The sequence below is a fragment of the Syngnathus leptorhynchus genome, chromosome 4 (genome assembly GCF_054491065.1).
Source record: "Syngnathus leptorhynchus isolate UIUO chromosome 4, UIUO_Slep, whole genome shotgun sequence".
Taxonomy (NCBI): domain Eukaryota; kingdom Metazoa; phylum Chordata; class Actinopteri; order Syngnathiformes; family Syngnathidae; genus Syngnathus; species Syngnathus leptorhynchus.
Genome location: NC_141198.1, coordinates 11,761,028 through 11,786,204, shown reverse-complemented (window position 1 = coordinate 11,786,204; position 25,177 = coordinate 11,761,028). Strand labels below are relative to the sequence as shown.

The 25,177-nt window shown below is 41.5% G+C and overlaps 2 protein-coding genes across 5 annotated transcripts; one reads left to right on the top strand and one right to left on the bottom strand.

The window, feature by feature from the left end:
- Positions 1 to 314: 314 nt before the first annotated feature.
- Positions 315 to 19,322, bottom strand: agtpbp1 (ATP/GTP binding carboxypeptidase 1). 3 transcript variants are annotated; one of them, XM_085909624.1, is made up of 27 exons: positions 18,924 to 19,322; positions 17,744 to 17,802; positions 15,320 to 15,450; positions 13,010 to 13,077; positions 12,876 to 12,939; positions 12,533 to 12,679; positions 12,199 to 12,330; positions 12,004 to 12,097; positions 11,887 to 11,924; positions 11,492 to 11,700; positions 11,108 to 11,285; positions 10,239 to 10,339; positions 10,027 to 10,143; positions 9,837 to 9,923; positions 9,319 to 9,767; positions 9,030 to 9,113; positions 8,848 to 8,937; positions 8,632 to 8,780; positions 8,190 to 8,277; positions 7,517 to 7,661; positions 7,284 to 7,434; positions 6,885 to 7,065; positions 6,685 to 6,814; positions 6,471 to 6,602; positions 6,161 to 6,337; positions 5,104 to 5,255; positions 315 to 3,478 (listed from the first exon to the last, which is right to left on the bottom strand). In XM_085909624.1, exons 2-27 carry the CDS (start codon positions 17,773 to 17,775, stop codon positions 3,259 to 3,261), a joined length of 3,546 nt encoding a protein of 1,181 aa, XP_085765750.1. In that variant the 5' UTR covers positions 17,776 to 17,802; positions 18,924 to 19,322; the 3' UTR covers positions 315 to 3,258. The 3 variants fall into 3 exon arrangements, with proteins under 3 accessions (XP_085765750.1, XP_085765747.1, XP_085765749.1); XM_085909621.1 differs by having other exon boundaries at positions 9,319 to 9,923; positions 18,924 to 19,077; positions 19,159 to 19,322; XM_085909623.1 differs by lacking the exon at positions 18,924 to 19,322 and adding an exon at positions 18,448 to 18,562 and having other exon boundaries at positions 9,319 to 9,923.
- Positions 18,808 to 24,931, top strand: naa35 (N-alpha-acetyltransferase 35, NatC auxiliary subunit). 2 transcript variants are annotated; one of them, XM_085909626.1, is made up of 23 exons: positions 18,808 to 18,974; positions 20,152 to 20,280; positions 20,348 to 20,381; positions 20,471 to 20,585; positions 20,766 to 20,840; positions 20,913 to 21,080; positions 21,160 to 21,226; positions 21,310 to 21,353; positions 21,437 to 21,487; positions 21,765 to 21,848; positions 21,919 to 22,033; positions 22,111 to 22,289; positions 22,359 to 22,418; positions 22,485 to 22,591; positions 22,813 to 22,879; positions 22,959 to 23,057; positions 23,140 to 23,318; positions 23,391 to 23,527; positions 23,755 to 23,822; positions 23,897 to 24,037; positions 24,120 to 24,242; positions 24,453 to 24,533; positions 24,602 to 24,931. In XM_085909626.1, the coding sequence occupies exons 2-23, from the start codon at positions 20,160 to 20,162 to the stop codon at positions 24,659 to 24,661; spliced, it is 2,175 nt and encodes a 724-aa protein (XP_085765752.1). In that variant the 5' UTR covers positions 18,808 to 18,974; positions 20,152 to 20,159; the 3' UTR covers positions 24,662 to 24,931. The 2 variants fall into 2 exon arrangements, with proteins under 2 accessions (XP_085765752.1, XP_085765751.1); XM_085909625.1 differs by lacking the exon at positions 18,808 to 18,974 and adding an exon at positions 19,156 to 19,413.
- Positions 24,932 to 25,177: the final 246 nt, after the last annotated feature.

The following is a 25,177-nucleotide window of genomic DNA, read 5'->3' as shown; positions in this document are numbered from 1 at the left end:
TACTTTTGAAGGGGATCAAAAAAGTCAAAGCACCTGAGGCAAAATACAAAGTGGCTAAATGAAGTTTTTATCCTCACTTGTACTATACGACATGCATTAAGGCGTGTTGCCTATTAAAAAAAAGTTTATTTGTGTAAATATAAAGTAGAGTGCAAACTCCAAAGCTTCAATGAGCTCATAAAAGTTGAACACCAACATCTTCGGGGGAAATATACCTCAAACCCAATTGTCATAAATATATTCATCTAGACAGTAACCATAAAGCCGGACCCACAACCCTCACCCAAAATCGACTGTAGCCTCAGAAAAACTCATTTGTGACAGGGTGTTTGTTTATTGTCGTATCTTGTTAATTGTTAACTGTTAACGGGAAACATGCCGAAAAATCAAACTCGTTGGTCGCTGCGCCAAACCCCCGCTCCATCAATGACGGAAGGCAGAAGTTTGGTTTTCACACACTCAATCCACGCCTATCCCGATGTGTTCATCAAATCACAAATCAAACAGCAGATCTTGAAAGTTGAAAGAGGATTGTGCCCATGTCAGCTGCTAGCTGTCACGCTAGTTTCACCAAACTAAAACAAAAAAACTGCATCGTAACCAGACGACGCCCGAACAGCGGCATATCGCTAAACCTTTTTATGATCACCAGTTTTAGATCCAGCATTTATAGTTCACAAAAACAGATTAAGTTGATCACATTCACATTTTATTTTTGACTTATTCTTGACTCTTTGCTTCTATTTGCCCCCCCCACCAAAAAAATCTCCATTTGGTTTACCATCAGACACACACACACACACACAAATACACGCAACTGTTAAGACGTTTGTGAGTGAAACAAAATGCAAGTTAAAAAAAAAAAAAAAAAAAGATGGAGAGGTTTTTGATGGAGGGAGAAAATGGCCAGAGTGAGGGGAAGCGTAATCAAATTGAGAGAGGGAACAGTTGCAAAGCATTAGTGCAGCTGAATAATGGAATAACTTAAAAATTGTACACACTTAAGCACTCCCATGCTCAGATGCCTAATATACACACAGGTTGCATCCTTGAAACAATACTCCATTAATATCGCTGTAAAGAAATCAACAAGTGGAAAGAAAATGCATGTTCACAAGCAAGTGGAACAGACTACTCGGCTGTAGCTGGACTCTCAATACACAAAAGCACCATCTTAAACACACATATACATATATATGTGGATATACTGGATAAATAGAAAGATACAAACATCATGAGCGTGTTCTATGCGGCTTCTGGTTCATCTAAGCTCAATATTTACTGCTGCGTATTGTGTGCACTGCAGTGTCTTTGTGAACATTCAACAACTGTGCTGTAGAAACATGTTTGTTTTGGGGGGGTTGAAGGGGGAACCTCAATTTTTTTGGGTTTTTTTGCCCAAAAGCATAGAAGGGAAAGTTACTTTATCCATGTCAGGGTGAAATTGTGTCCATCATTGAATATTCATGGATGGTGCGCCAGTGTTTTATGCTAAATATTCTAATGTAAAAGTGAAAAGGCCTCTCACTAAACTTTTGCAGCAAATGAACATGGTCACGATGACAAAAAGGCAACAAAGGAGAGAAAAAAAATGAGTTAAGCAGAGTGGATCGCTGCTGTTCACCAGTAAGGAAAATAAAATGATTTTTAAAAAATGTGAATATTATTAAAAACTTTTTTGGGTTTAAAAAAAAAATGTAAACAAATGGCTATAAATGTTAGGAAAGAAAATATGGTTCAGAAAATTGTTTTCAAAATGATTTGAACAAATGACTTAAATGTAAGAAAAGGATGTTTTCAAATTTAAGGACAGAAGCAATTTATAATTTGTAAAGTTAGGATGCAAATAAAAGATTTTTTTTCATTCCATAAATTGATAATTAGGAAATATAAGAAAAAATATGTTGAAGAGAAATGATACACAGTAAATTTGAAAAATGATGAATGATAATTCTGAGTTCTGAATATTTGATTTGAAAAATGGCATGAAAAAATGTAATGCACAAAATTACAAAAAAATACAATTATAATTTGAAAGAAATACAGCAAATGTATCCATAAATTGTTTTTATGAGTTTAAACATGTTTTAAAATTATTACAATTATAATTTCAAAAATTGTGTCAAAATATATATATTTTTTAAACTCATAGTAGAGTATGACATTTATGGGATAGGCTCCACCTCCCCTAAACAGAATGAGCATAAGAGAAAATGCACGGATGAAATTTAACTTCACAGAAATGATTAATTCTACGGAAATCCGTGTTTGTTCTTTTGAAATGTTGTACCCCTAAAATTGCGCTCCAATTGTGCCCCTTAGCGCTAACACGGAATCCTCGTCAAGCTCACCTATCGGAGATTTCATGAGGTAATACAAGTTAGCATAGAAATACATCCGTATTTTATGACTTTGTATTCCACTAAAGGTTCCGCTGTATGTGCATTGCACTGAAAGGGGGCAGAGGGGAGCTTGTGAGGTCAAGTGTCGTCAAGTGTCTTACGCAGGGAACACTTGAGTTCAGTAGTGAGGTTTCCACCACAGCTCGTGCTAAGACAGAAAGTGGGGAGTGAACAAGTTAAAGTGCAGTGTGAATGTGAGAAGGAAGGCGTCTTGGTTTTTGAGGGAGGGATCAAGGGAGAGAGGGGTCTGGTAACAACATGAAGGCCCGTGTGAGCTTCTGATGCCACCCCAGGGTCAATGTGGAAAGAAATTGCATGACTGCACCCATTTGCACGGGGATTGTCTTAAGTTTTACACCAAACAGCAGGCCAAATAGACCCACCAACTCCGAACAACGCAGTTGCGGAGGTTCGTGCTGTGACCGGCTTTAAGGCTGGATTTACACTACATGGGTTAAGTGAGGCCAATGTGAGGTCATCAGAATACACAAAATGGAGGGCAGAGAGCCAAGTAAATTAGCAGTGTTTTGCAACAGGTGCATCGAATGGTAAACTTTATGTTCTGTTTATTTTTTACAGCCAACTAAAGTTTTAAATTTAGCATATTATGTATTTATCATTGTCGCTGCCCTGTGTTGGTTGACATGTCTTTACATGCATTGATTTTTTTTTATTATTATTTAGCAGTACGCAGTAAATAGGGAAGCGGAGACTTGTAGCGTAAATCCAGCCTTCAAGACGACAACTGGTCGTATATAATGGAAGCTGTGAGTGTGGTTACCGTCATTGGTTTTGGAGTTGAAATTCTGCTTTAAAAAAAAAAAAAAACAATAAATAATTAATTTAAAAATAAAAATCAGTGGCTACTGGTGACTGGCTCAGATTTCCAAGCATCGTGATTGTTCTCAGAGTCGGACAGCCGCTCCGGGACTTCGCCTGCGTCCGTGCTGGTGGCGACGGAGGCGGCGGCAGCCTCCAGGTCCACCTCGGTGTCCTCGTCGTTGCTCTCGGCGCTGTAATCCACCGCCTCCAGGAAGGACGGCTCATCTTCATCCGTCACGTAGGTGGTGGGGCAGCTGCAGGCAGATACATGCGGCATCATTGAAACTACTGGTTTAATCAAGTCGTGTTTCCCACCCGGTACTGAGCCGAGGCACCTATTTCAAATCAGGAAAATCTCACAGCACACCACCAAACAAAAGTGTCATGAAATGTACCTTGGCTTATGCGACAAAGCATGCAACGCTGTCTACTGTGTACCAAATCAATTTCCCCCATGAATATGAAGTGAAATGCAAAACACCAATTTCTACCATGTAATCAAAGAGCATTTCATTTTTCCCTGTCACTGTATGTGAATAAATGGACAACAATACATTAGCTACAGCAATTATTATATTATTATTATTATATATTAGTGTTAGTAGTAGTATTCGAAAAAAGGTGATCTAGCAGGCAAAAAATAAAACCAATTATTACCATATGAACCTGTTCTTTTGACTTTAAAATTTGTTTATCCATGATTCTAAAAACAATTATACATGGTCATTTGGAATTAAAATGGCTAGCCAAGGACGCCTCTGTCTTTCCTTCCCCGTGGGTCCCAATGCTTAAACGCCTGCAGCATCTTTTGAGGTTTTAGTGGCTTTTTAATGGTGTTAATGGTCTGAAATACGATCCCGGGGAGACAGTCCATCAGGGGCCGTCTCTCCAGTGTCACGCCGGTACAAGGGGGAGACAGACACACAAATGGTGTACTGTAAATGTGTGCGTGTAATGGTGATGAGAGTTGCGAGTGAACAGGAAATGTCCTTTTCTTTGGGTTCCATTCTCCACTCCGCGCGTGCATCATCATTTACATCCACGCACACACTGACCGTATCTTGCCTTTTACAAACTGGCAGACGCTCCCAATGGCCACAATATCATTGCAATGATGACGAACTATTAAATGCTAAGTGCTAACATTCTGCCTGCCTGCCTGCCTGAGAGCATCCAATCTCAGAGGAGAGAACATTGCGAGTCCCTTAATGATCAAAGGCATCAATGATAAATGAATACCTACCCAATATGAGAGCAAAGGAGAGGGAGAAGGCCAGAGGAAGATGCTCATGGGAGGGGTGGTACTGGGAGGGGGGTGAGCGTTAAGTGGTTTGGAGAATAAAGCCATCAAGTGTCTTAACAGAGACAGCAAACATCCAAATGATTACGTAAACAAATAGCTCGTTGTTACGTTTTGTCATCTGTTGTTTGGAAACGTTGGGATGACAGCCAATATCTGGAACACCATTACTTAGTAAGTGAAGTTTTTTTGTACAAAATTAAAATTGTCAGTTGGATGTGCATCATACATTTATGCTACAAATATAATTATAAAATTGAAACTTTGTTCTCTGAATATTAAGGCTTTATTTCTCCAAAAAACTCACATTTTACTCACATAAAATTTTCTCTAATATCACGACTTTATTCGTCCTAAAACGCTGTCATTGTTAACACATAATTACAAAACGTCTGATTCTTTCTCTGAGAGTTGACGATAATCACATAAAATGATAGTTGTTAATTGTTTTCATTGTGCTTTATTTTTCATAAGATCTCAACTTAATTTTCTCCAAATATTACAAACACATTAATATTGACTTCAGTTGTTGAAAAATTATTGACTCGCCGTTTAGTCCTCTCGAGTGTCATTACTAACCTGACTACTTTGGGCTGTGTCCCAATGAGGTCGCTCTCCAGGTCCAGCAGGTGTTGATGGCTGTGGAGCCCCGTCATTCTCTTAAGCCTTAGAAGGGCCACACAGAACTGAGCTCCCATCTCTTCTAGCTCTTTGGTGCCGACTTGAAAACCCTGCCCGCATATCAATTCATTAAAAGCTGAATTGCACATCAAGATAACTTGTGATACAATTACTTGGACATATATTGACTTTAATTTGGCGCTGTGATATAACCACCAACCTGGAGAAAGGTTTTGCTGTCAATACATGTTCAGATAACTGTAATTTTGTTACAGAAAGTGCAGATTCATGTGCATTGTTGTAGGAGTCTCTGGATTATCCATAAAGAAGTGGTCAGTGGTCACAAACATACAGTACAGTATACCACACGTTCACAGAGTGCTTTTTATGCAGTTTGCCACTGTATTGGGCCACAACGTCTATTTATCTATTTATTATTATTTTATTTATTTAGTTATTTATTTATGCAATTTTATTGTCTAAACATAATCAGTCAAAACTTAATGTAACTATACAGGCAGTACCACCACAACTTGGGACCACCACTCAAAAAGGCTTCATGGTGTACCATTTGGCCATACAAAACAAGAAAGCACCTTTCAATGGCCAAAGCTTTCCTTCACAACAGTTTCTCTGTTGTCATGGCAGGCTGTTGGTTCAGGGTCAGTGGAAAAAAATAAAAAAATAAAATAAAAAAAAGGACTAAAAAAGGACTACAGCACCATCTGGTGGAAGCTTTCTTCTTGGTTAGAGGTGGGGCATCAGAATAGCACGAGTGGCATGTAAAATTATAGTTTTATCCACATAAATGTTGTATTTTTCTAATCACCATTTTACTGTTGTTTATATAAATACATGGATCTAAAATTGTGACTTTTTTCTCATTTCAAAAAAGGATTTCTAAGTTTATTGACAAAATGTTGCAACTTTAATATCTTAAAAGTAAAATTTCTTGTCAAACAATCTATTTTCCACACACTAAACCTCATAGTTGTGCGGCAAAAACTGAAGTCACCTTATATTTGCCCTGGTCGCATCCGCAGACGGTGCTCTCCATGGTGTAGCTGCGCTGCACGCCGATCTCCCGCCACACCACCACGCGCGCCGTCGACTCCTTGGAGCGCTCCACCACAAAGCTACAGCTGGCCATGCTGAAGGCTGGCGCAATCTGGGAGAGAATCTTTGGAAGGGCCTGAAAACACGGGCAATAATGAAAAGCAGACCAATGCGTGTGTGTGTGTGCGTGTGTGTGTGTGTGTGTGTGTGTGTGTGTGTGTGTGTGTGTGTGTGTGTGTGTGTGTGTGTGTGTGTGTGTGTGCACTCACCCTGTATGCGAGATCTTCTTCTAAGTCACAGGGTGTTGCGCTGATGTTGGACTGCCATACCGTTTCCTTCAAACTGCAGCCGTACATAAAGACGTTTTTCTTTCTGGAATGACCGTGGTAGTCGCAGAACACCTGAGAGCACAAACGTAGAGACACGCATCGTAACAGCTCACGCGACCAATCCTCAAATCACGGATGTGGCGCCGATGTGTACCAGTGGTGTTCGCTGCGTGTGCGCAAGGTACTGCAGCAGGCTCTTGGTGTGGTAGATGGTCGGGTGCAGGTCAGGATTAGGATTTTGCCACTGGCGATTCAAATCTTCCCCGCTCAGAGAACATCGATGGCTAAACCAAAACAAAGGCAGAATTTTTAAAAGCTGCCGGTCTGGTCAATTTTGCACACCCCCGCACTCACTTTCCGTTGATGACGCCGTCAGGGTTGAGCATGGGCACGATCTTGAAGATGAAGGACTCTCTCAAGGTGGCTGCCAGCAGGCTCGTACCCATCAGGAACTCCAGGGTGCCTTTCATCACCCAACTTGCATTGGTTTCCCCGGGGTGCACTCTGGCTGACAGGAAGATCAATGGCCGATTTCCTGCAAAAGGAAGCTCAGTTTTGCCGTCTTCTTTTTGTTTGTTTGTTTGTTTGTTTGTTTGTTTGTTTGTTTGTCAAGAGAAAAGTCACAATTTCACATGAACATTTTCATTTTCGTATGAATAACGTAAAATTAGATCATGTGAGTAAAACGATACAATCTAATATTACATAGACGCTGGAATCGTAATGAAGTTGTAAAATGCGAGCTTGACTCACTAAACTGGCAGATGTGATCACTGGAGTTCGATTCTGGCATGGCGGTGACGGTGAGGAGCAAGCAGCTGTTTCCCCCCAATGTCTCACACAGGACATCTTGTCGCAGGTATATCCCAGGCGGCTTCATAGCCTCTAGCTTTGACAAGTGCATCTGCCAATATACAATGGAACAAAAATTGGCATTACAATTCCCAAAAGTTCTGCCAACACCAGGCAGTGTGTAATAACAATACCTTAAGAGAGGAATATGTGTACGGGTAGTGATAAGAAAAGTAGCAGACATCGTCCTTGTGACTGAAGGTGGTGCTGAAGGTCATCGTGTAGTAGGACTTCCCTTTTTGACCCCCAGTTGCAATGGAACTTCTGGCAAAATGGTTTCTGCGGTGGGGGAAAAAAATAAGTTAAATAAATGCCTTAAAAACTGTTGAAAAAAACTGTTTTTAACACAATTGGTCCTCTCAAATTCATGAAAGAAAGTACCGTGAACAAGATTATTTCCTTTTGAATATTTGGATATGTATTAGTGCATGGCATATAAGTTGCAATTTTAGCGCAAATAAAATGACAAAACCATAAAAGAATTGTCATCTGATTTGAATGGAGTTGAATATTACTTCCTCTGTTGTCACGGCAAGAGGAAAAATAAATTCCTAATATCCAGAGGGAAAAACATTTGCAATTTTGCAAGTTTGTCATTTATTTGATCAAAGGACAGTTGTAATACATTGGTTTTTGTGAAGAGTTGTAAAAGAAAAGAATTGAATTTAAAAATCATTTCAAATTATAACTGCAGTGTTAATGCTGGAACAAACATGTTTTTGGGGTCTCCTCAAAAATTTTGGAGGTACAAAGATTCCACCCGACGCAAATTTCTACATATTCTGGTAAGACATGAATCCGACCTACTTATAGTAACAGATGTCTGTTCCTGTTCTGACCCAGCGAGGCCTGCCACTGATGGCCTCCCGAACAGAGTACATCAGCACCTGCATGCCTAAACAAACACACACGCACTTACACAGATATTACCATACACATTCTGAGTGGTCCTTTAAGGTGAAACTTGGGAGTCTTTCAAGAAATAAGACTTTGTCAGACCAAATTTGTTTGCTTTGATTATGTTTGTGGCCATGAACTTAACTTTTTATAAAGTGCTATATTATAGACACAAAACGTTTTATTGGGATTTTTTGGTAAGGTAGAACAGATTCATGGCATTTTCACTGACTTCATTGGGAGCACTTGATTTGAGTTACGAGTGGAATTGGGAGCAAATAAAACCCATATTTCAAGGCACCACTTAATGCAATTTGACTTCATAACGAGCGGGATGGAGTCGTAATCTCACCATAGTTGAACTGGCTGTTGGACTTCTCACAGTTGATGATGTTGAAGCGGTACATGGTTTCCACGCGCATGCCGCTCACCTCAAAGTAGAACCACTGGTGGTGGTGGTTGCTGTTGATGTCCGAGTTCAGAATCAAGTCGTACTCGTACCTGCGCACAATGTCTATCATGTGACGACTGAACTCGACACTTGGTCATCACAGATTTGCATACTTACTTCCTGATTTGAATGGCCTTCCGGACGTTGCCAGATTCAAACTGAGAGTTGAACTTCAGCGACTCGCCGTCACTTTCAATCACGGGACAGCTGCAAATTAATAATATTAATAACAGACTATATTCAGAACTGACAAAAAAAAAAACAATCATTTATAATGGAAAAAAAAAAAAAAAACATACCCGGGAATGTCGAGGTCATAAACGACTTTATCCATGATGTGGTTTGGGTAAATCAACCTCTCGATATCTTGGAATATCTTAGACCTGCATGATTACATGAACAAATTTAAAAGATCTATTGTTTTTGGGGGGGGGGGGACTTGAGTGAATCGTTGCATGGTTTAGCTTTGGCAAAATCACATATTGGTTGATTTTTGGAGCACATTATTTCAGGCTGTGCCAAGAAACTATGTTGCCCTAAAGGTGTGTCAAAATTGTCAAATGATTTTCACCAACAACATTTGCCCACCTCTGTACCCCGTACAACCTCTCCAGAAGAGGTTCCCGATACGTGGGGGCCACATGACCAAAGTAGTCTGGGTAGGCCACTTCAGTGTAGTGCGGCACAGACTTTGTCTGCTTCACCATCTTCACATAAAGGTCCAGGTCGTGAAGTGGGAGAAGCTGAGCCGTGTCGGGGACCTCCAGGACGGCCCCTTCGCCGACTTCATCCTCTGCGCCCTCCGAGCCGCAGTCTGATCCTCCTCCTCCTGCTCCCGCTGCTGCTGCCAAACAGCGAATGGCGATGCCCTCCAAATGCAGAGGGGACTGCGTGGGCTTCGGTTGTTTTTGTTTGCTTTCCATCTCGTCCGCATTTAAGGTGAGGCATTCAGATGCTTGTGATAGTTTCTGCTCAGCTGGATTCTTAGGTGCCGCCACCTTTTGGTCGAGGTTCTTGGCACAATCTCCGGTGTCAGCCTGTGAAGCATGAAGAATGGGACTGGGAGCAAAGGAGTTGCTGACATCGTGAGCGGTCCGTGCACTGACGTGATTCGGGGACGGCAGCTGAGCTGTGGGAACAACGATGGGCTGAGCGGATTGTGAAGACGTTGTGGAAGATTCAAAGTTGAAACCCTAAATAGGAGCAACACGTATTACACTTGTGTGAATGCACCACATTGTTTTTCTTCCTCTTCTTTATAGTCCGTCATTATTTTTCAAAATCATTCAGCCATACCTGAAAGTCTTGAGACAACTCCACAAAAAACTTCTCATAGACTCTTAACTCTTCGTAAGGTCGAGTCGGGATCTTCTCAGGGTGGAGCTTGTTTACATCTTTTTCAATGTCGTCGTTCTGATAAAAAGGATAAACCACTACATGGGCAAAAATGCCTTTCTACAGGCAGGGAGGGAAGAAAAAAAAAAAAAAAAAACAAGTGCAAGAATTACCAGGGAGCCACAATCCTTCTCATCTTCCTCGTTCTCTGTATCGTTCTCCGTGTCTGCCTCTGTATCCTCGTTATCGTCACTGTCATCCACCACGTCGTCCACTGGTTGGACATACGGAACATAGTATATCATTAAGGCTCCACACAAAGATCATGCAGCTATGATCAAATGATAATACATACTTGTGAAAGAAAAAGGAACATTTCTTCAAGTACATGATAATGCTGATGACCACCATGACTGTGTGATAGTAGAAAATGATGATGTCACTGTCCTCCTGACCTAAATAATACCAATAGTATTTTGATTGCTGATGAGCTATTTTAGTAGCCATAGGCTTGATGGCCTAAAAAGTAAAAAGTGAAGCAGCGTTGCCCTTGACCGGCGCATTCAACTCCTTTGTACATTGCAGCTGCTGCAAAGTTGCCCACTGCTCCATTATGAAGCACACACAAACAGGATGAGTGTTAAATGGAAATCAGAAATAGAGACAGAATATTTTTATGACTGCTGAATGTGGATCATAAAACCTGATACAGAGGAACACGTATAGTCCTCTCAATTGGTTCTTCAGTCTACCTGCATTATTCCGGTGCAATGCTGTATTTACATGTGAATAAATGACCATTAAGAGCATGAAAGAAGCATGATATGAAACATGTATGATGCACGCTAGTTTAGTGATGACTCATGCATTGTCTCGAACAGTCTTACCCTTCTTTAAGGGCTCGCTGCAGACCTGAGCATGTGTTCTTCCTGTAAGTGTAGCAGTGTGTGAGAAACATTACTTGTGTGTGTGCGTGTGTGTACGTGCGTGCGTGCAATCAACGCGGAGCTACTCTGTGATGTTTTTGAGCACGTTTTCTCACCTTCGGGGGGTTGGCTGTAGAGCTTTGCGACCGGCCCTGAAGGCAGCACGTGCTCCAACTGGTAAGTGAAAGCCGACTTGATGGTAGGCAGAGGCAGGCGATTTTTGGGGAAGCACTTCCTCATAATGAGACTCGAAGCGTTGACAAGAGGATCCAAGGTACGCACCGAGAGACACTCCTGGAAAAATATCACAGTGGAAATAAGATGACATCACAACAAACCTTGCAATTCAACTTCATTTGCCTTCAAAAAAACGGAATTATGTTCACCTGCGAAGGTGAAATTTTTTTACCCAAAAGCCAAATATCGTAAATGCTTTGTGATGATGTAACTTGTAGGCTATTATGTGTGTTGCCATTTATTAAACACTCTCTCTCACTCACTATTGAAGAGTTGTAGAGAATGCGCATGCCGTCGGCTTTGGTGAACGCCCGCCTGCCCAGCTTGATGTTGGTGACGTTACGCAGACAGCCCAGCAGCCCCTTACGGATCACCGTGTGACGATGCCACGTGTCCTTGCGGTGCCAGTCCAGGTAGAGAGAGAGCAGGGTGGGAACGTAGTCGCCTTCCACTGCCCGCCGGGCATTTGTCTCTGAATGGAGAACCAGGAGATACGATGAAGTAAATCATGAAAAAGCATTTGCCCACTTTCAGATTTTTTTTTGCCAGTCAGTTTTATCAATCAAGGAATCAACCCCCATATTCCAGAACAGCTTGGCATCAGAATGTAACACTAAAGAGGCATCAAACCAGTGCACCAGGTTAAATCACTACTCACTGGATTTGAGTAAAGCACAGAGCGCATCCACAGCGACCCTACAAACACAAACGAGAATTACAAATGCAGCCAGGCCATTGACATTTTGTGGAGTATTTGGTATCATTTCATACGTACTTGATCAGGGTCGTGTTCTTCTTGCTGTACGGTGCCACAATCTTGAACATCAACTCAATAGCTCCACTTTTGCCGAGGGATATGGCGTTAATAACTTCACAGAGGTAAAAAAACAAAAAATTTAAACAGAATGATTTTTTGGGGGGGGGGGGGGGGGGATGAATGACGATTGAGCAACGTTGAGGCTGACTTAACTGTTAGCTGAGTAAACCCGAAGAACCTGCAAGCAGGGCAGGAGCAACTTGACATTTTGGAGGTTCTTCTTGATAAGATTTATTGTGATGTTCAGAGCGCCAGTCAGACGTGCCTTTATGCCCAACTTCCTGTCTAAAGGCACACACACATATGCATACGCACAATAAAGCAATTGCGTAAAATTGATAGCAAAGGTCTAGTCTTATTTGTCATTTCTAATTCCTGATCATAAAACAGCCACAAGAGGCACGAGTACCGATACTTTGAAATAAAGCTGGTATCGGGATTCGCCCATCCCTAGTCTGGAACATACGGTCTTTGTCAAGTGTCCTACCTTTCGGGCCCACCTTGGCCAGTAGGGAGTGAAGCTGCAACATGAGCTCCTCGCTGGGGTGAAAGTCTTTGTTGGTGTTGATTAGAATGCGGAGTAACACCGCTGTTCCTCCCTTTGATACAAAGATCCCCACTCTGCGTCCTTTGCCTACACCAATGAAGAGACAGTGATACATCTCAAATGAATGTCAAACTGTTATGTTAGGGAGGAACTATGTTCTGCCTGGATGGTGAGTGAAAGCTAAAGACCACGTTTTTTTTTTTTAAAAACACCATAGGAAATATAAGAGTGAACAAATGATGAATGGCTAGAAGATGAACATCAACAACTGTAGGTTACTCACCCAAGGTCAGCAGCTCACTGAGTATGCATAAGATGTTCAAAATGGTCTGGGTGTCTCGGGTGATCTGTCAAAATTCAGATTATTAGAAATTAAATGATTAGTTGGATTAGTCGGTAGGTAGACAGCCTACTGACCTCCAGTGAATTCAGGATGACATCCATGCCGCTGGTACCTTTGGACATCATCTCCTTCGACGTCTTCTCTGCAAGACAAACAGGAGAGACGGATGTTCATACATCTACTCCAACTCAAAAGTGTGTGTTTCTTCGGAGTCACGACAACCTGCCAGTGTGTCTGGATGGCTCCCTGCATTCGCATGATACACATTATTTGGACAAAAGTAGTAGGACATTTGGTCATTTGTTCATTCTGAAGAACATTTGAGAATCTCTTATACAGCTATGGCCAAGCTCAATTTAAACAAGCCATATCTATTGTGTGTATGAGAATATTTCATGAAAATCTGAAAACTCTCAGAGGTATTCCTATGTTCCAGAGTCAAACTGTCAATCTCATGAATTTAATGGTACAGTTTCAAAGCTATCATCCAAGTGTCAAAATAAGATCAGCACCCATACAACATTTAGTAGTAGTAATTTGAATAACAAAGGTGGATTTTCTTGGGGGGGATTCCTAATTTCACAACTACCTCATCTGGCAAACATAATAACAGTAATAATGTAAGTGATAACTAATTTGGAAATTAAATGCAAACAACATGTGGTAGTTTAAATACATTTAATAGCTGGCGGGCAGCCCATTTTGCACTATTATTAGCATGTGTGATTTATTACAAGTTGCAAATGCTTCCATACCAAACTTCTAGTGGCATATGATGTTTAACCTTTTCAGGGCAGTTAACTTACTTCCTATTGCCTCTGATGTATGCGGGAACACGCTTAACTTGAGTTGGGAATGTGTGCAAGGCCAGATTTAAATATTTGAGGTTTATTATTGTGATTTGGTTTGCAGTTTTTTGAACAGCATTTTCGAATATGTTTCCACTGTAATCAATATAATGCAACTACTACAGTAAAAACTGGAGATGATATTCAAAAGGTGTAAACATAGGTCCATCCAGTAATCTATCAATCAAATTCCACTGTGCTTCTTTTTAATTGTCACTTATTTTTCTTGTCACCGACACCTGAGTACAATGAAACATTTGTGAGTGTCACTCGTGTTCCCAAAAAGTCAATCATCTAAAGAGTAAAATCAAGCTTTACCTGGAGAGTCGGGGCAATTGTCCCAGTGCGTCCTGGTGTTGCGATGCTCCATTTATAGTTTCTCAAACACTTTATATTTTTTGCTAATTGTATTCCCAAAGCTATGTCCTTGACACTGTGCACAGAACAAGCCTGTGCAAAATACACTATCTATTGCTGTAAAAAAAATGAGAACATGACCTCACACATTTTCCCCAATTAGTTCTGAGGAGCAAGAGGCGGAGGAATAAAATGACAGACAATTTGAGTGATGTGTCAAGACATGCGAGACGGTCCACTAAAAAAAAAACTGTCAATGCCTCAGCCAATGCCCCAGCCACCCTTGTTCTTGCCCTCTGAGCCTCACACATTTTAAACATGAAACCTGAGGACACCAAAGTCCAGCCCAAGGTTTACAATTACCGCCAGACAGATCGGTAACTGCATCACACACCCTGCAGGGGGGGGGGGTCTTGTGATGTGTGTGTGTTGCAGATGAGAGGAACAGCTGACAGACAGGAGGGGCATGAATGAGGGTGACAGACGCAGTAAGACATTCCGCTGCACCCATTCGTCATGCGAGGGAGGTATGACGATGTTCAAGGCTTCAAGAAAAGTGAGAGGTGTTGTGGTGGCCAGCAGGGCTTGAAATGCCACCTTTGAACACATCTGAGAAGTGAGCAGCATCCCTTGGCAAAAACATACAACTTTTTCAGTTTGTGCAGATACAGACATTTTGTTTCCTTTCTTGCATGTTTTTTTTTGTTCAAATAGCTGAAACTAATGTTAATGACTGATCAATACTTAAGATGCTATAAAACAAATTAATTGATCATTTAAAAAAGTAATAATTGAATCACTAAAAGGGTTATTTGTCTGTATTTTAACTGTCTTGCCATATGTAAATAGGGATCCAAAACAGTTGACAGGAAATCCTGCTCCTGCTGTATTTAGAGCCATGTATTGTACTGCATAGTGGATGCCACTAGAGGTCAGTAAATTGCAGTGGTAGTGCGGAAAGTGGTACCACATTCCCGGTTTTTAAGCTTGAGTGCACAATTTGTGGACTATTTCAGTTAACTTAAAGAATATATTCATTTAAAGAGACAGTATTTTGATATTCTCTGTTCTGTACAATTATTCATAAGATTCACTCTATTGATGCTACAAAAAATTGGCTCCTGGAGGTTTACAGACGTGACGATAAGGTTTAGAGATGTTTTATTTGTTAGTGCTCACCCTGTGTCTGTATGAGATGCAGGAGCTTGGAGGTGATCTGACGCGCCGATTCGGGATCCCTCACCATGGAGTCTCCGGACAGCTTCTCCAGCTGGGCCAGCAGGATCTGCACTCTCGAATTATTGGGGACACTGGGAGAGAAACAAGCGCTGTTGTCAGAAAACTTGAAATGGAATTTCTTCAACTCTTGATTGCATTCTTGCAATGTGTCCTCTCAATCCAAATTTGAGGATAACCTTGCTCTTTTTTTTATAATTATTATATAATTTATGCATGACAGAGTGTGTTTTTGCACTTTCCCAAGACGCCTAAGGTGTTACCATTTTTATCTGACAATTTATATTCATTTGTTTTTGTGAAACATTTTGTCATGCATGTTACTTTTCCTCTGGCCAAACCAGACACTATCAAATATATTTAGATAATTTAAAGGTTTCTGACCAGGATGCACATAAGTGGTGCACATGGAGCCTGGAGAATTGAATAGTGGGGAATGGGCAACAGTAACAATTTGTTACATTTGAACCTAGAAATGAAAATACATGTTAACATTGCTGTTTTTTTTTTTTTTCTCTCTCTAGACCCTTTTCTGAATTGTACCACTACGCACTTTGCTGAGATAGCCTTTAGACGCTTTCCGAATCATGCAGAAGATTCTCACATTCCATCATTGATACCAACTGATGTGTTCAATGTCCTTTGAGTTCTGAAGGATCCCTTTGTACTATTTTAAGTTTTGTCTAAAAACAACAGTCTTAAATCTGTAGTGCAGAAAATGGACACAACTGTGTTTTATCCACTCATTTGCGCATTGGAATGTTTGGGAGAAAACATGTCCTTTGGGATACATCGGGGTCATCTGAGGTCAGCCATTTTAGACTTTTGTGCTGTATTATTTGAACCCTGTTCAGTTCAAAGCCTCCAAAATGACACTTAATACAGGAAATAAATCACCGGCTTTTATACAGATTCAAAGCGAAATTGAATTATAATCCTCGAGGGAACGAATCATAGTGAGGTTGCATGTAAAGCGGCCATGTTTTGACAGATATCAAAAATGCAAGTGGTATTTATAGGACTAACAAAAACACCAGCGTCCTTCAGTAGACACAGTTTCAGTAAGTACATGGCCAGCCCTTTTGGTCAACTGGACGAGCGGGGTGAAAGGTTGCCGAACGGGTCGGTACATGTGAGAAGAGAGTCAAAGCCGTACCCAGCGAAGCTCAATGTTCCCCATGTCCTTATAAAGACACAGCAGACAAGAGTGCACAGTGGGGACAGCACGGGAAGAAATAGCATGGCAGCCCAAGAGTTCAATACATGCCTAAATAAACACATTGCAACACTTACAGTACACATCAAAGGCTATGAGAGCCATGCTAAAAAGAAATATAAAACAATTTCCTCATAATATTACTCTTTATTATCCCTTTATTTTCATTGTATTGCAACTTTTACTCCCTATTTATTAATGCATTCTCATTAAAAGAAATGATGCCATTGTCAAGTGCTTTGTATTATTCCAAACATGTATTTGTAGAAAACTTGTAGTTTCTTTTTTATCAAAAATGAACAGTTGTTTTTGTGCTATTTAGACTTTTTCTAGTGTTTTCCTCAGAAACCAATGACTAAGTTATTTTCTTGTGATATTTCAAACGTGATTGTATAAGATTTTTTTTCACGATATAACAACTTTATTGGCGTATGTACCGTTTATAAATGTAGGTATTTACTTTAATTATTACTATTAAAAATCGTATAATTCTTTTATCAACATTAAGTGATAAAAGTTATTATTCATGTAAATGTTCAGAATATTGAAACATTATTCTCCTAAAATGACATTATCCTTGTAATTTATGATTGTTTCTACATCAACAACACTATAGTCAACTGCAACTGCTTTGTTTTCATAAATTTGGGTTTTTTATTTAATATTACCAAATTATTGCTGTATGTTTTTTTCTCTCCTATACTGTTTTTTTAATAATACACTTTTGTAATGTTTGTAGTATTACAAATGTATTTTTTTCTTTTTTCCTCATGATCTATTTCCTGTATAGTTTCAGTTTTGTCAATAATATTACTAGTTTATTCTTGTAATATTCCAAGATTTTTGTAACATGGCATTCATTACATTTCTTTACTGTCACGTTGTCTTAATTCATACAGTACATTTACATAACACATTTAAAAATGAAGAATACCGACAAGAACAAAAAATTGCACATTTTCCCATGCTAACATTCACGTGAAGCTTTCGTACACAAAAACGAAACAACAAATCCAAACTGACGCAACACTGGACATTGAAGTAGTATGAGAAAACACTTGAGGGTGTATGATTTAGAGAGAGCAAATTCTTGTGAGACAGGATTACACAAAATGTGTTTTTAAAGTTAAAAAAAAAAAAAAAAGACTCACCCTTTCTCTGAAGCCATCTTGGGTTTGTTCATTTTTGTCACATCAACATGTTACGGCGTCTACGAAAGAAATAAACACTAAATGCAAGCAGTTTCAAAATGTGACTCGAGTGAACTGAGCAAGTCAATACAGGAGCACTTGAAAGGCAAGATAAGGCTGGTCATAAACAGTTGTAGAAGGACATTGCATCTTAACTATATTATGCTTCTACTGAGTATACAATATGTGACATTGGAAGACAAAATGAAGCTGTGTTGCTGTGGAATGGAGACCAAATTGGGTCACAAGTCAATTTTTATTGACAACTGTTAAGGGCAACTGTTTTGATATATTTGAATTATTTGTTCAAGCACATCATTTTGTGACAAAGGACATTTGGATCCATGCTTGCGCTAATAAATACATAGATGTGAGTCTACATGTGTTGCTGCACTGTTAGCAGTTATGTGGTTGTTTTGTGTCATGTGTTCTGGACAGCACTTTATTGCAGCTACAGCTGTTATGAAAACAAAAACTGGCCGAGGGCTTAGATCTCAAAAAGCTTTTTAAGATGATATCTTAAGGCACAATTGTATCATGCATTTCATGAAATTCATTATTCATTTATGATGTATTTTAGTAAATTGATGGGCGCCCAGAAGCTAATCATCACCTGCAAAAAAAAAAAATAATAATAATACTTGACTCTTTGGGCCAATGGGTACCTGCAAGTATCGGAATTGGGAACTTCGTTTTTATTGTTATGAGCACTTGTGTCTTGGGGTCCTTCTCCTTTTGGACTTATTTACACGTGCAGGTTCCCCACCCCTCTCGAAATTGACGTTGTTGCTACCATAGGTTCTTCCTGTCACTTGACAGCCATTGTAATATGACAGATGGTTGACAGCATTCCGACGACCCCTTTATAAATGCACCACGGAAGCAAAGTGAAATAACAATGCAGATGAAAACGCAAAGTCGTTGCTTAGAACTAAATCGCCATGGTTGTCTGCAAATACGTAATAATAAGCTGAAGAGGCTAAAAAGGTTAGCGGGCCGGGGCCGTTGTACCTGCCGCCGGGGACGAGTCAGCTAACGCGGGACTGCGCTCCAAATAAAGCCGATTTTAAGAACGCCCCGCCCGCTTGAGACAGAGCAGTCTGCTCGGGCGGCGCCCGAAAAGGATGAGCATTGTTTTTACCTGCGCAGCAAGGAACGGCTGTCCTCTTGAGATAAAAGTGACGATCGAAGGGTGTGTATTTATTCGCTAAGAGTGCGTGTTTGGCTGGCTGGCTGGACAGGCTGACTGGCTGAAACGCCCCGGTGATGTTGTGATGAGGGGCAGCCCCCCCCGACTGTCAGAGAGAGAGGGGCTGTCAAAGTGAGCGAGCGAGCGAGCCACGCTAGAGTACGACTCTCACTGCGGTTTTACGTACTCAAACGCCTTTGATACAGCCAGTGCGCCATGGTCGTCACCAAATACAACGCGAATGGGGTTCTGTTTAGCACTGGGGCGTGAAATACAAACGGGAAGGCGGCTTGTTGTAGACGATGTGCAAAAATAAATAAATACTACAATTCCCTGCAGTTAGAGTTTACTGATGACGTCATATTATTGCGCCCGGGCTGCAGTTCCCGTGAAATATTTCACCTTTCAGCCAAAGCTTGCATGGCTATTACAATATAATAAGGTATGTCTCTCTTTTCAGTCAAAGCACCACAAGTATACTAGTATCATCATTCGTTAGACGTTGAAAAGTTTAAACAGTAAATATATCAAGTTAGCTTGGTTAGTGCCTTTTAGCATGAGTCTCTTGCTAGCTCTGCATCGTTTTTATTTGAAATCCTTGTCTGTTTTCATATTGTCCCTGTCCCTCGAGTCATTTAGTTTGCATTCACGAAAAGGCGGAGTGTGTGTGCACATCTCTTTCTTTACCCCAGTTGCTTGTTGTTGCTGTAGATTATCTACTGCATGTCATGTTATTGTGAACTGCCACTATTTGTTTATGTAGTTGGAAAATAGCATACAATGCACGAATGATCTAGATTAGTATAATAATAATATATAATTATTGTGTATAAAGTAGTAGAATCCTCTGCTGAAATGATCTTCTGAATCTCACTTATAATAATTGATTATCTGATTGAACTGATTCCAGTTAGACATGTCTTTAAAGTCTGCTCTAGTCGTTTTGCTGTAGCTGTAATTGTTATCTTAATACACTGAGACAGGGTTTAGTCATCTAAACTTATAAGTGTGATGAGTGTTCTCCCCATTTTCATTTAACAAGCAAGTACTATGTGCAGCCAAGCGTGCAATTGACACCATTTTCGGCTCCCTCCTAGCATGAACTGCCTCTCTCCGTGTGATGCTAGAGTTGCATATAGAAATGTGTCTAGTTTGGCCCGCTCTGTGTGTATATATGTAGTTGTCACCATGGTGATGAAGTCTTCGGTGGAGGAGGATGATGCCGGCTGGGGTCTGGGCATCCCGGATAAAATGAAGAACAATGCCAACTGGGTGGACATCACCCATGATTTCAAGAGTTCCTGTAAAGGTACATAATAATAGACATACAAGGTGTTTTCCCACTCTTTACATTTACTTTCATTTTACATATGCAGAATTAAGCCTTGGGGAGCTGCTTCATGACAAGCTGTGAGTATGGAAAGAACCGGAATAGTCAAGTAGCGTATATGCAAATGAATTCAAAGCAAAAAAAACAAAATCTTTTCAAACGGTGGCAGGTTCGGCTTGTTTGAGGCCATGTCGGCCATCGAGATGATGGATCCCAAAATGGATGCCGGGATGATCGGGAACCAAGTCAACAGGAAAGTGCTCAACTTTGAGCAGGCCATTAAGGTATCCTACTGCTCTCGTCGGACACAAGGCACAAGTTATTTTATTAGGCTCTACATAGAGGAAAGTTTTTCTTACGATGGGCTTATTTAAAACCTAAACTCAGACTTGAAACCCTAACTCAGGCTTTAAATCCAAATCCCCTTTTGAAAATCTAACCGAAGCTTGATGTCATAATAATAGGAACACACCATCAAGGTGAAAGATTTGAGCCTTCCAGAACTCATCGGAATCATGGACACGTGTTTCTGCTGTTTGGTGAGTCTCCCCGCTGAAAATTCCAGCGATCTTTCGCAAACGTACATATGCCGTACTCCGAACCGCGTGTAGATCACATGGCTGGAGGGCCACTCCCTGGCTCAGACGGTGTTCACCTGCTTGTACGTCCACAACCCGGACCTTATCGAGGAGCCCGCCCTCAAGGCCTTCGCGCTTGGCATCTTGAAAATTTGTGACATCGCACGGGAGAAAGTCAACAAAGCGGCCGTGTTTGAGGAGGTGGGCAGCGGGTTAACATCTTGATGGATGTGTGAGTGTGCAAACCCGGGGCTGACGTAGTCTGTACATTTTTATGCAGGAGGACTTCCAGGCCATGACGTACGGCTTCAGGATGGCCAACAATGTCACAGACCTGCGGGTCACAGGTACATTTTTCTTACCATGTTGTCTCAAAAAAAAAAAGTTAAACAAGAGCAAATATCTGGAATGTCACCTTACTGTCTTCCAGGCATGCTGAAAGATGTGGAGGATGAGTTGCAGAGGAAAGTCAAGGTAACCTATTGATCAAGTTTGATGTTTTGACTTGGTGGTTTATATTTTTGTTTTGTGTGTGCACACGTCCGTCCCTCTTTCAGAGCACACGCAGTCGTCAGGGCGAACAACGAAACCCAGAGGTGGAGCTGGAGGTGAGTGATTGATACGTTACGGGGAATTCATCCCTACTTTTATCGTCTCATAGAAGCTAATCAAACACGTGGCTTCCCTTTTCTGCATCGACGGCAAATATTTAGTGCGAGTCATGAAAATAACTTCCCGTTTTTTGATTTGTCAGTTATGTGCTCGTGTATAGTTGCTGTCACTGACTTGCATTCCTCCGCCATCCTTTTTCTTCCTGGCTATTCTTCATACTGACACGCCGCTCTCGTTCCCTAAATTGCCGTTCCTGTTTGTTATTATTTCCAGCACCAGCAATACTTGGCACTGTTCAACCGTATCAAGTTCACGCGCCTTCTCCTAACTGCACTCATCGCCTTCACCAAGAAAGAGGTAACTTGAACAAGTTCCACTTCAGTGACAGGCACGGAAGTGAGCGAGGCTCGTTTGCGTTGTGTAACAGACCAGCTCGGTGGGGGAGGCCCAGAAGCTCGTTGCCCAGGCAGCTGACCTCCTGTCAGCCATTCGTTCCAGTGTCCAACATGGCATCCAGTCACAGAACGACACCACCAAAGGAGGTTAACAAAAACACACACGTGCACAAGCTCACGGGTGTTTTTGAAAAGAACAACTCATTGATTGATTGAAATGACAGATCACCCCATCATGATGGGCTTTGAACCATTGGTCAACCAGCGCCTGCTGCCACCCACCTTCCCCCGCTACGCCAAGATCATCAAGAGGGAGGACATGGTAGCCTATTTCGGCAAGCTCATCGAGCGCATCAAGACTGTCTGTGACGTCATCAACACCACAAACCTGCACGGCATTCTGGTATCAAAAGCAGAAAGGAGTAAAAGAGTTCATGTTCAGTTTTTTTTTAATGTTTGTTACTTTGAACAGGACTTCTTCTGTGAGTTCAGTGAGCAGTCTCCTTGCGTGCTGTCCAGATCTTTACTTCAGGTAGGTTCAAGCCCGTTCTGCTCGGTAACGCACCGATGACAAATATATTTATTGTGGTCCATCTAGACGACTTTCTTGATTGACAACAAGAAAGTGTTTGGCACACATATGATGCAGGACATGATCAAAGATGCCCTCCGATACTTTGTCAGTCCACCTGTCCTCTCATACAAGTAAGTCTGCTATTATCTGCGTACTTCTGCATCTGCTTCTTCTTCCTTTCGATATGCTGAGTTAAATTGACGTGCATGGTTTTAGAATGTGGGAGCAAAAAAAAAATAGCACTAGGGACTAAATGCCATACATATTCAAACCCAGAACTCATGGCTGTGAGGCATCCACCGTCCCACCAGGAGAAATCGTCAAAGTATGTGTGTGTATCTTGTGTACACAGGTGCTGTCTGTTCAACAACCACCAGGCCAAAGACTACGTTGACTCGTTCATCACACACTGTTCGAGGGTATCTCACCTGTCTTTTGCGCTTCTCACCTTCATTGACGGAACTTTCATCCTTTTATCTTTCTGGTTGATTTTGTCAGCCTTTCTGCAGCTTGGTCCAGATACATGGACACAACCGAGCTCGGCAGCGGGATAAGCTGGGTCACATTTTGGAAGAGTTTGCTACCTTGCAGGATGAGGTGACATTTCATTCACAATAGCACACAGTACACAAACAGAATCTAAGAAGCACGGTAGTCACGTCTCCGCCCCCCTTGGCAGGCAGAAAAGGTTGACGCGGCCCTGCACAGCCTGTTGGTCAAGTATGAGCCCCAGCGGCAGCACCTGGCCTTCCTGGGTACCTGGATACTCTACCACAACCTGAGGATTATGATCCAGTACCTGCTCAGCGGCTTTGAGCTGGAGCTCTACAGCATGCACGAGTACTACTACATCTACTGGTACGCCGCTCAGCCTCGTAGCCACAGATAGCTGCGCTAAAGCTAAGCGACTAACAGCGAGTCACCGTGCAGGTATCTGTCGGAATTCCTGTACGCGTGGCTGATGTCTACGTTGAGCAGAGCGGATGCGTCGCAGATAGCCGAGGAGAGGATCCTGGAGGAGCAGGTGAAGGGACGCAGCAGCAAAAAGAGCAAGAAGAAGAAGAAAGGTAGGCAGGATGTTATCAGCGAGACGACAACACTACCACACGTGCGCAATCGTGAATCCGTCTTACACCAACTCCATGTTTAAGTTATTCAACACTAACAAACAACCTTCACGTGAGGTTCCAACTTCAGTTCTGTTATTTGTAACTGCGGTTGAAAAGGCAAAAAGAAGGAAGTGCCTGAATTGGGAATTCCTGACCTCAGTAAACCCGTCACCGTTTGTGTGCAGTCCGTCCCTTGAGCAAAGAGATCACCATGAGCCAAGCCTACCAGAACATGTGTGCCGGCATGTACAAGGTACAACGGCGCCAGCCTTCTTTCGACACCACTAAGTAGGCCAGTTAAGTAACCCTTGTCCGTCGTGCGGTCAGACAATGGTGGCACTGGACATGGACGGCAAGGTGCGCAAACCTCAGTTCGAGCTGGACAGCGAGCAGGTTCGCTACGAGCACCGCTTCGCACCCTTCAACAGCGTGGTCACCCCCCCGCCCGTACACTACATACAGTTCAAGGTGTGTGTTTTTTGCTTTTCTCATGATGTGATTTGGAAAAGTTCAGTGAGCATTTAATGACGGAACTCCCATCACCCAACAGGAAATGTCTGACCTGAAGAAGTACAACCCCGCCCCGGGCTCTGCCGACCTCTACCTGGCTGCCAGCAAACACTTCCAGCAGGCCAAGCTAATCCTGGAAAACGTTCCCAGCCCGGACTCAGAGGTCTTTACTTTCAGTGACTCGAACTTGCGAGTTTAAGTTCCAAATCGATGTGTACTGTATCAAGACACACAGTAATAACATCATTCAATACAATCTAAAGAATGAAATCATTTTTGCAATGTTTTTTTCTTGTAATTCAATGCATACTTATAATACATATAGATTTGATGATAAAACATATGCATAGTCATTTGTGTTATGTGACTGCAGGTGAATGGTATCCTGAGAGTGGCCAAACCCAACTTTGTGGTGACCAAACTCCTGGCTGGAGGACACAAAAAGGAGACCATGGTATGGATAACTTCAATTCTTATTATAACGACTATAATCACTTCAATTTGATTGACTTTCCTCGCCAGGTGTTGCCTGAATTTGACTTCACGTCTCACAAGTACTTCCCCGTGGTCAAGATCATGTGATGCGACAGATCCAATCAGCTGCTGTGCTTCTGAATCCACTCATTGCAACTGCCGTGCGTGTGAAACTCTAAATTGTACATGTATGTTTGTACAGCCAGTCTGTGTTGAAATGTGTGACCAGTGGCAGCTTTGTCTATCACGACCGCTGCCCACCCATCTAAGTCTCAATCAGAGGGATGGAAAAGGAAAAAGATTTCTTGTTCAGCCCTCCAGTAAAAATTCCACTAGCCGCCACTGGTTAAAACTTGTAATAAAAGTATTGTTATCAAAGGTATTATCTCCATTGTATTTCATCACAATTACTCTGAAATCAGTTGACCACTTATAATTATGTCTAGCTCTTAAAGTTTAAGTGATTTGAGAAGATCCTCTAATGTATTTAAATGATCATTTTTAGTTTTCACTATGTCAATTATATTTACAGTGGCAATTGGGAATGATCAGTGTGCCATTATGTACTTGTTCTAAAAAAAAATAAAAAAAAAGCTAATTTATATTAGTTATAATAAACATACA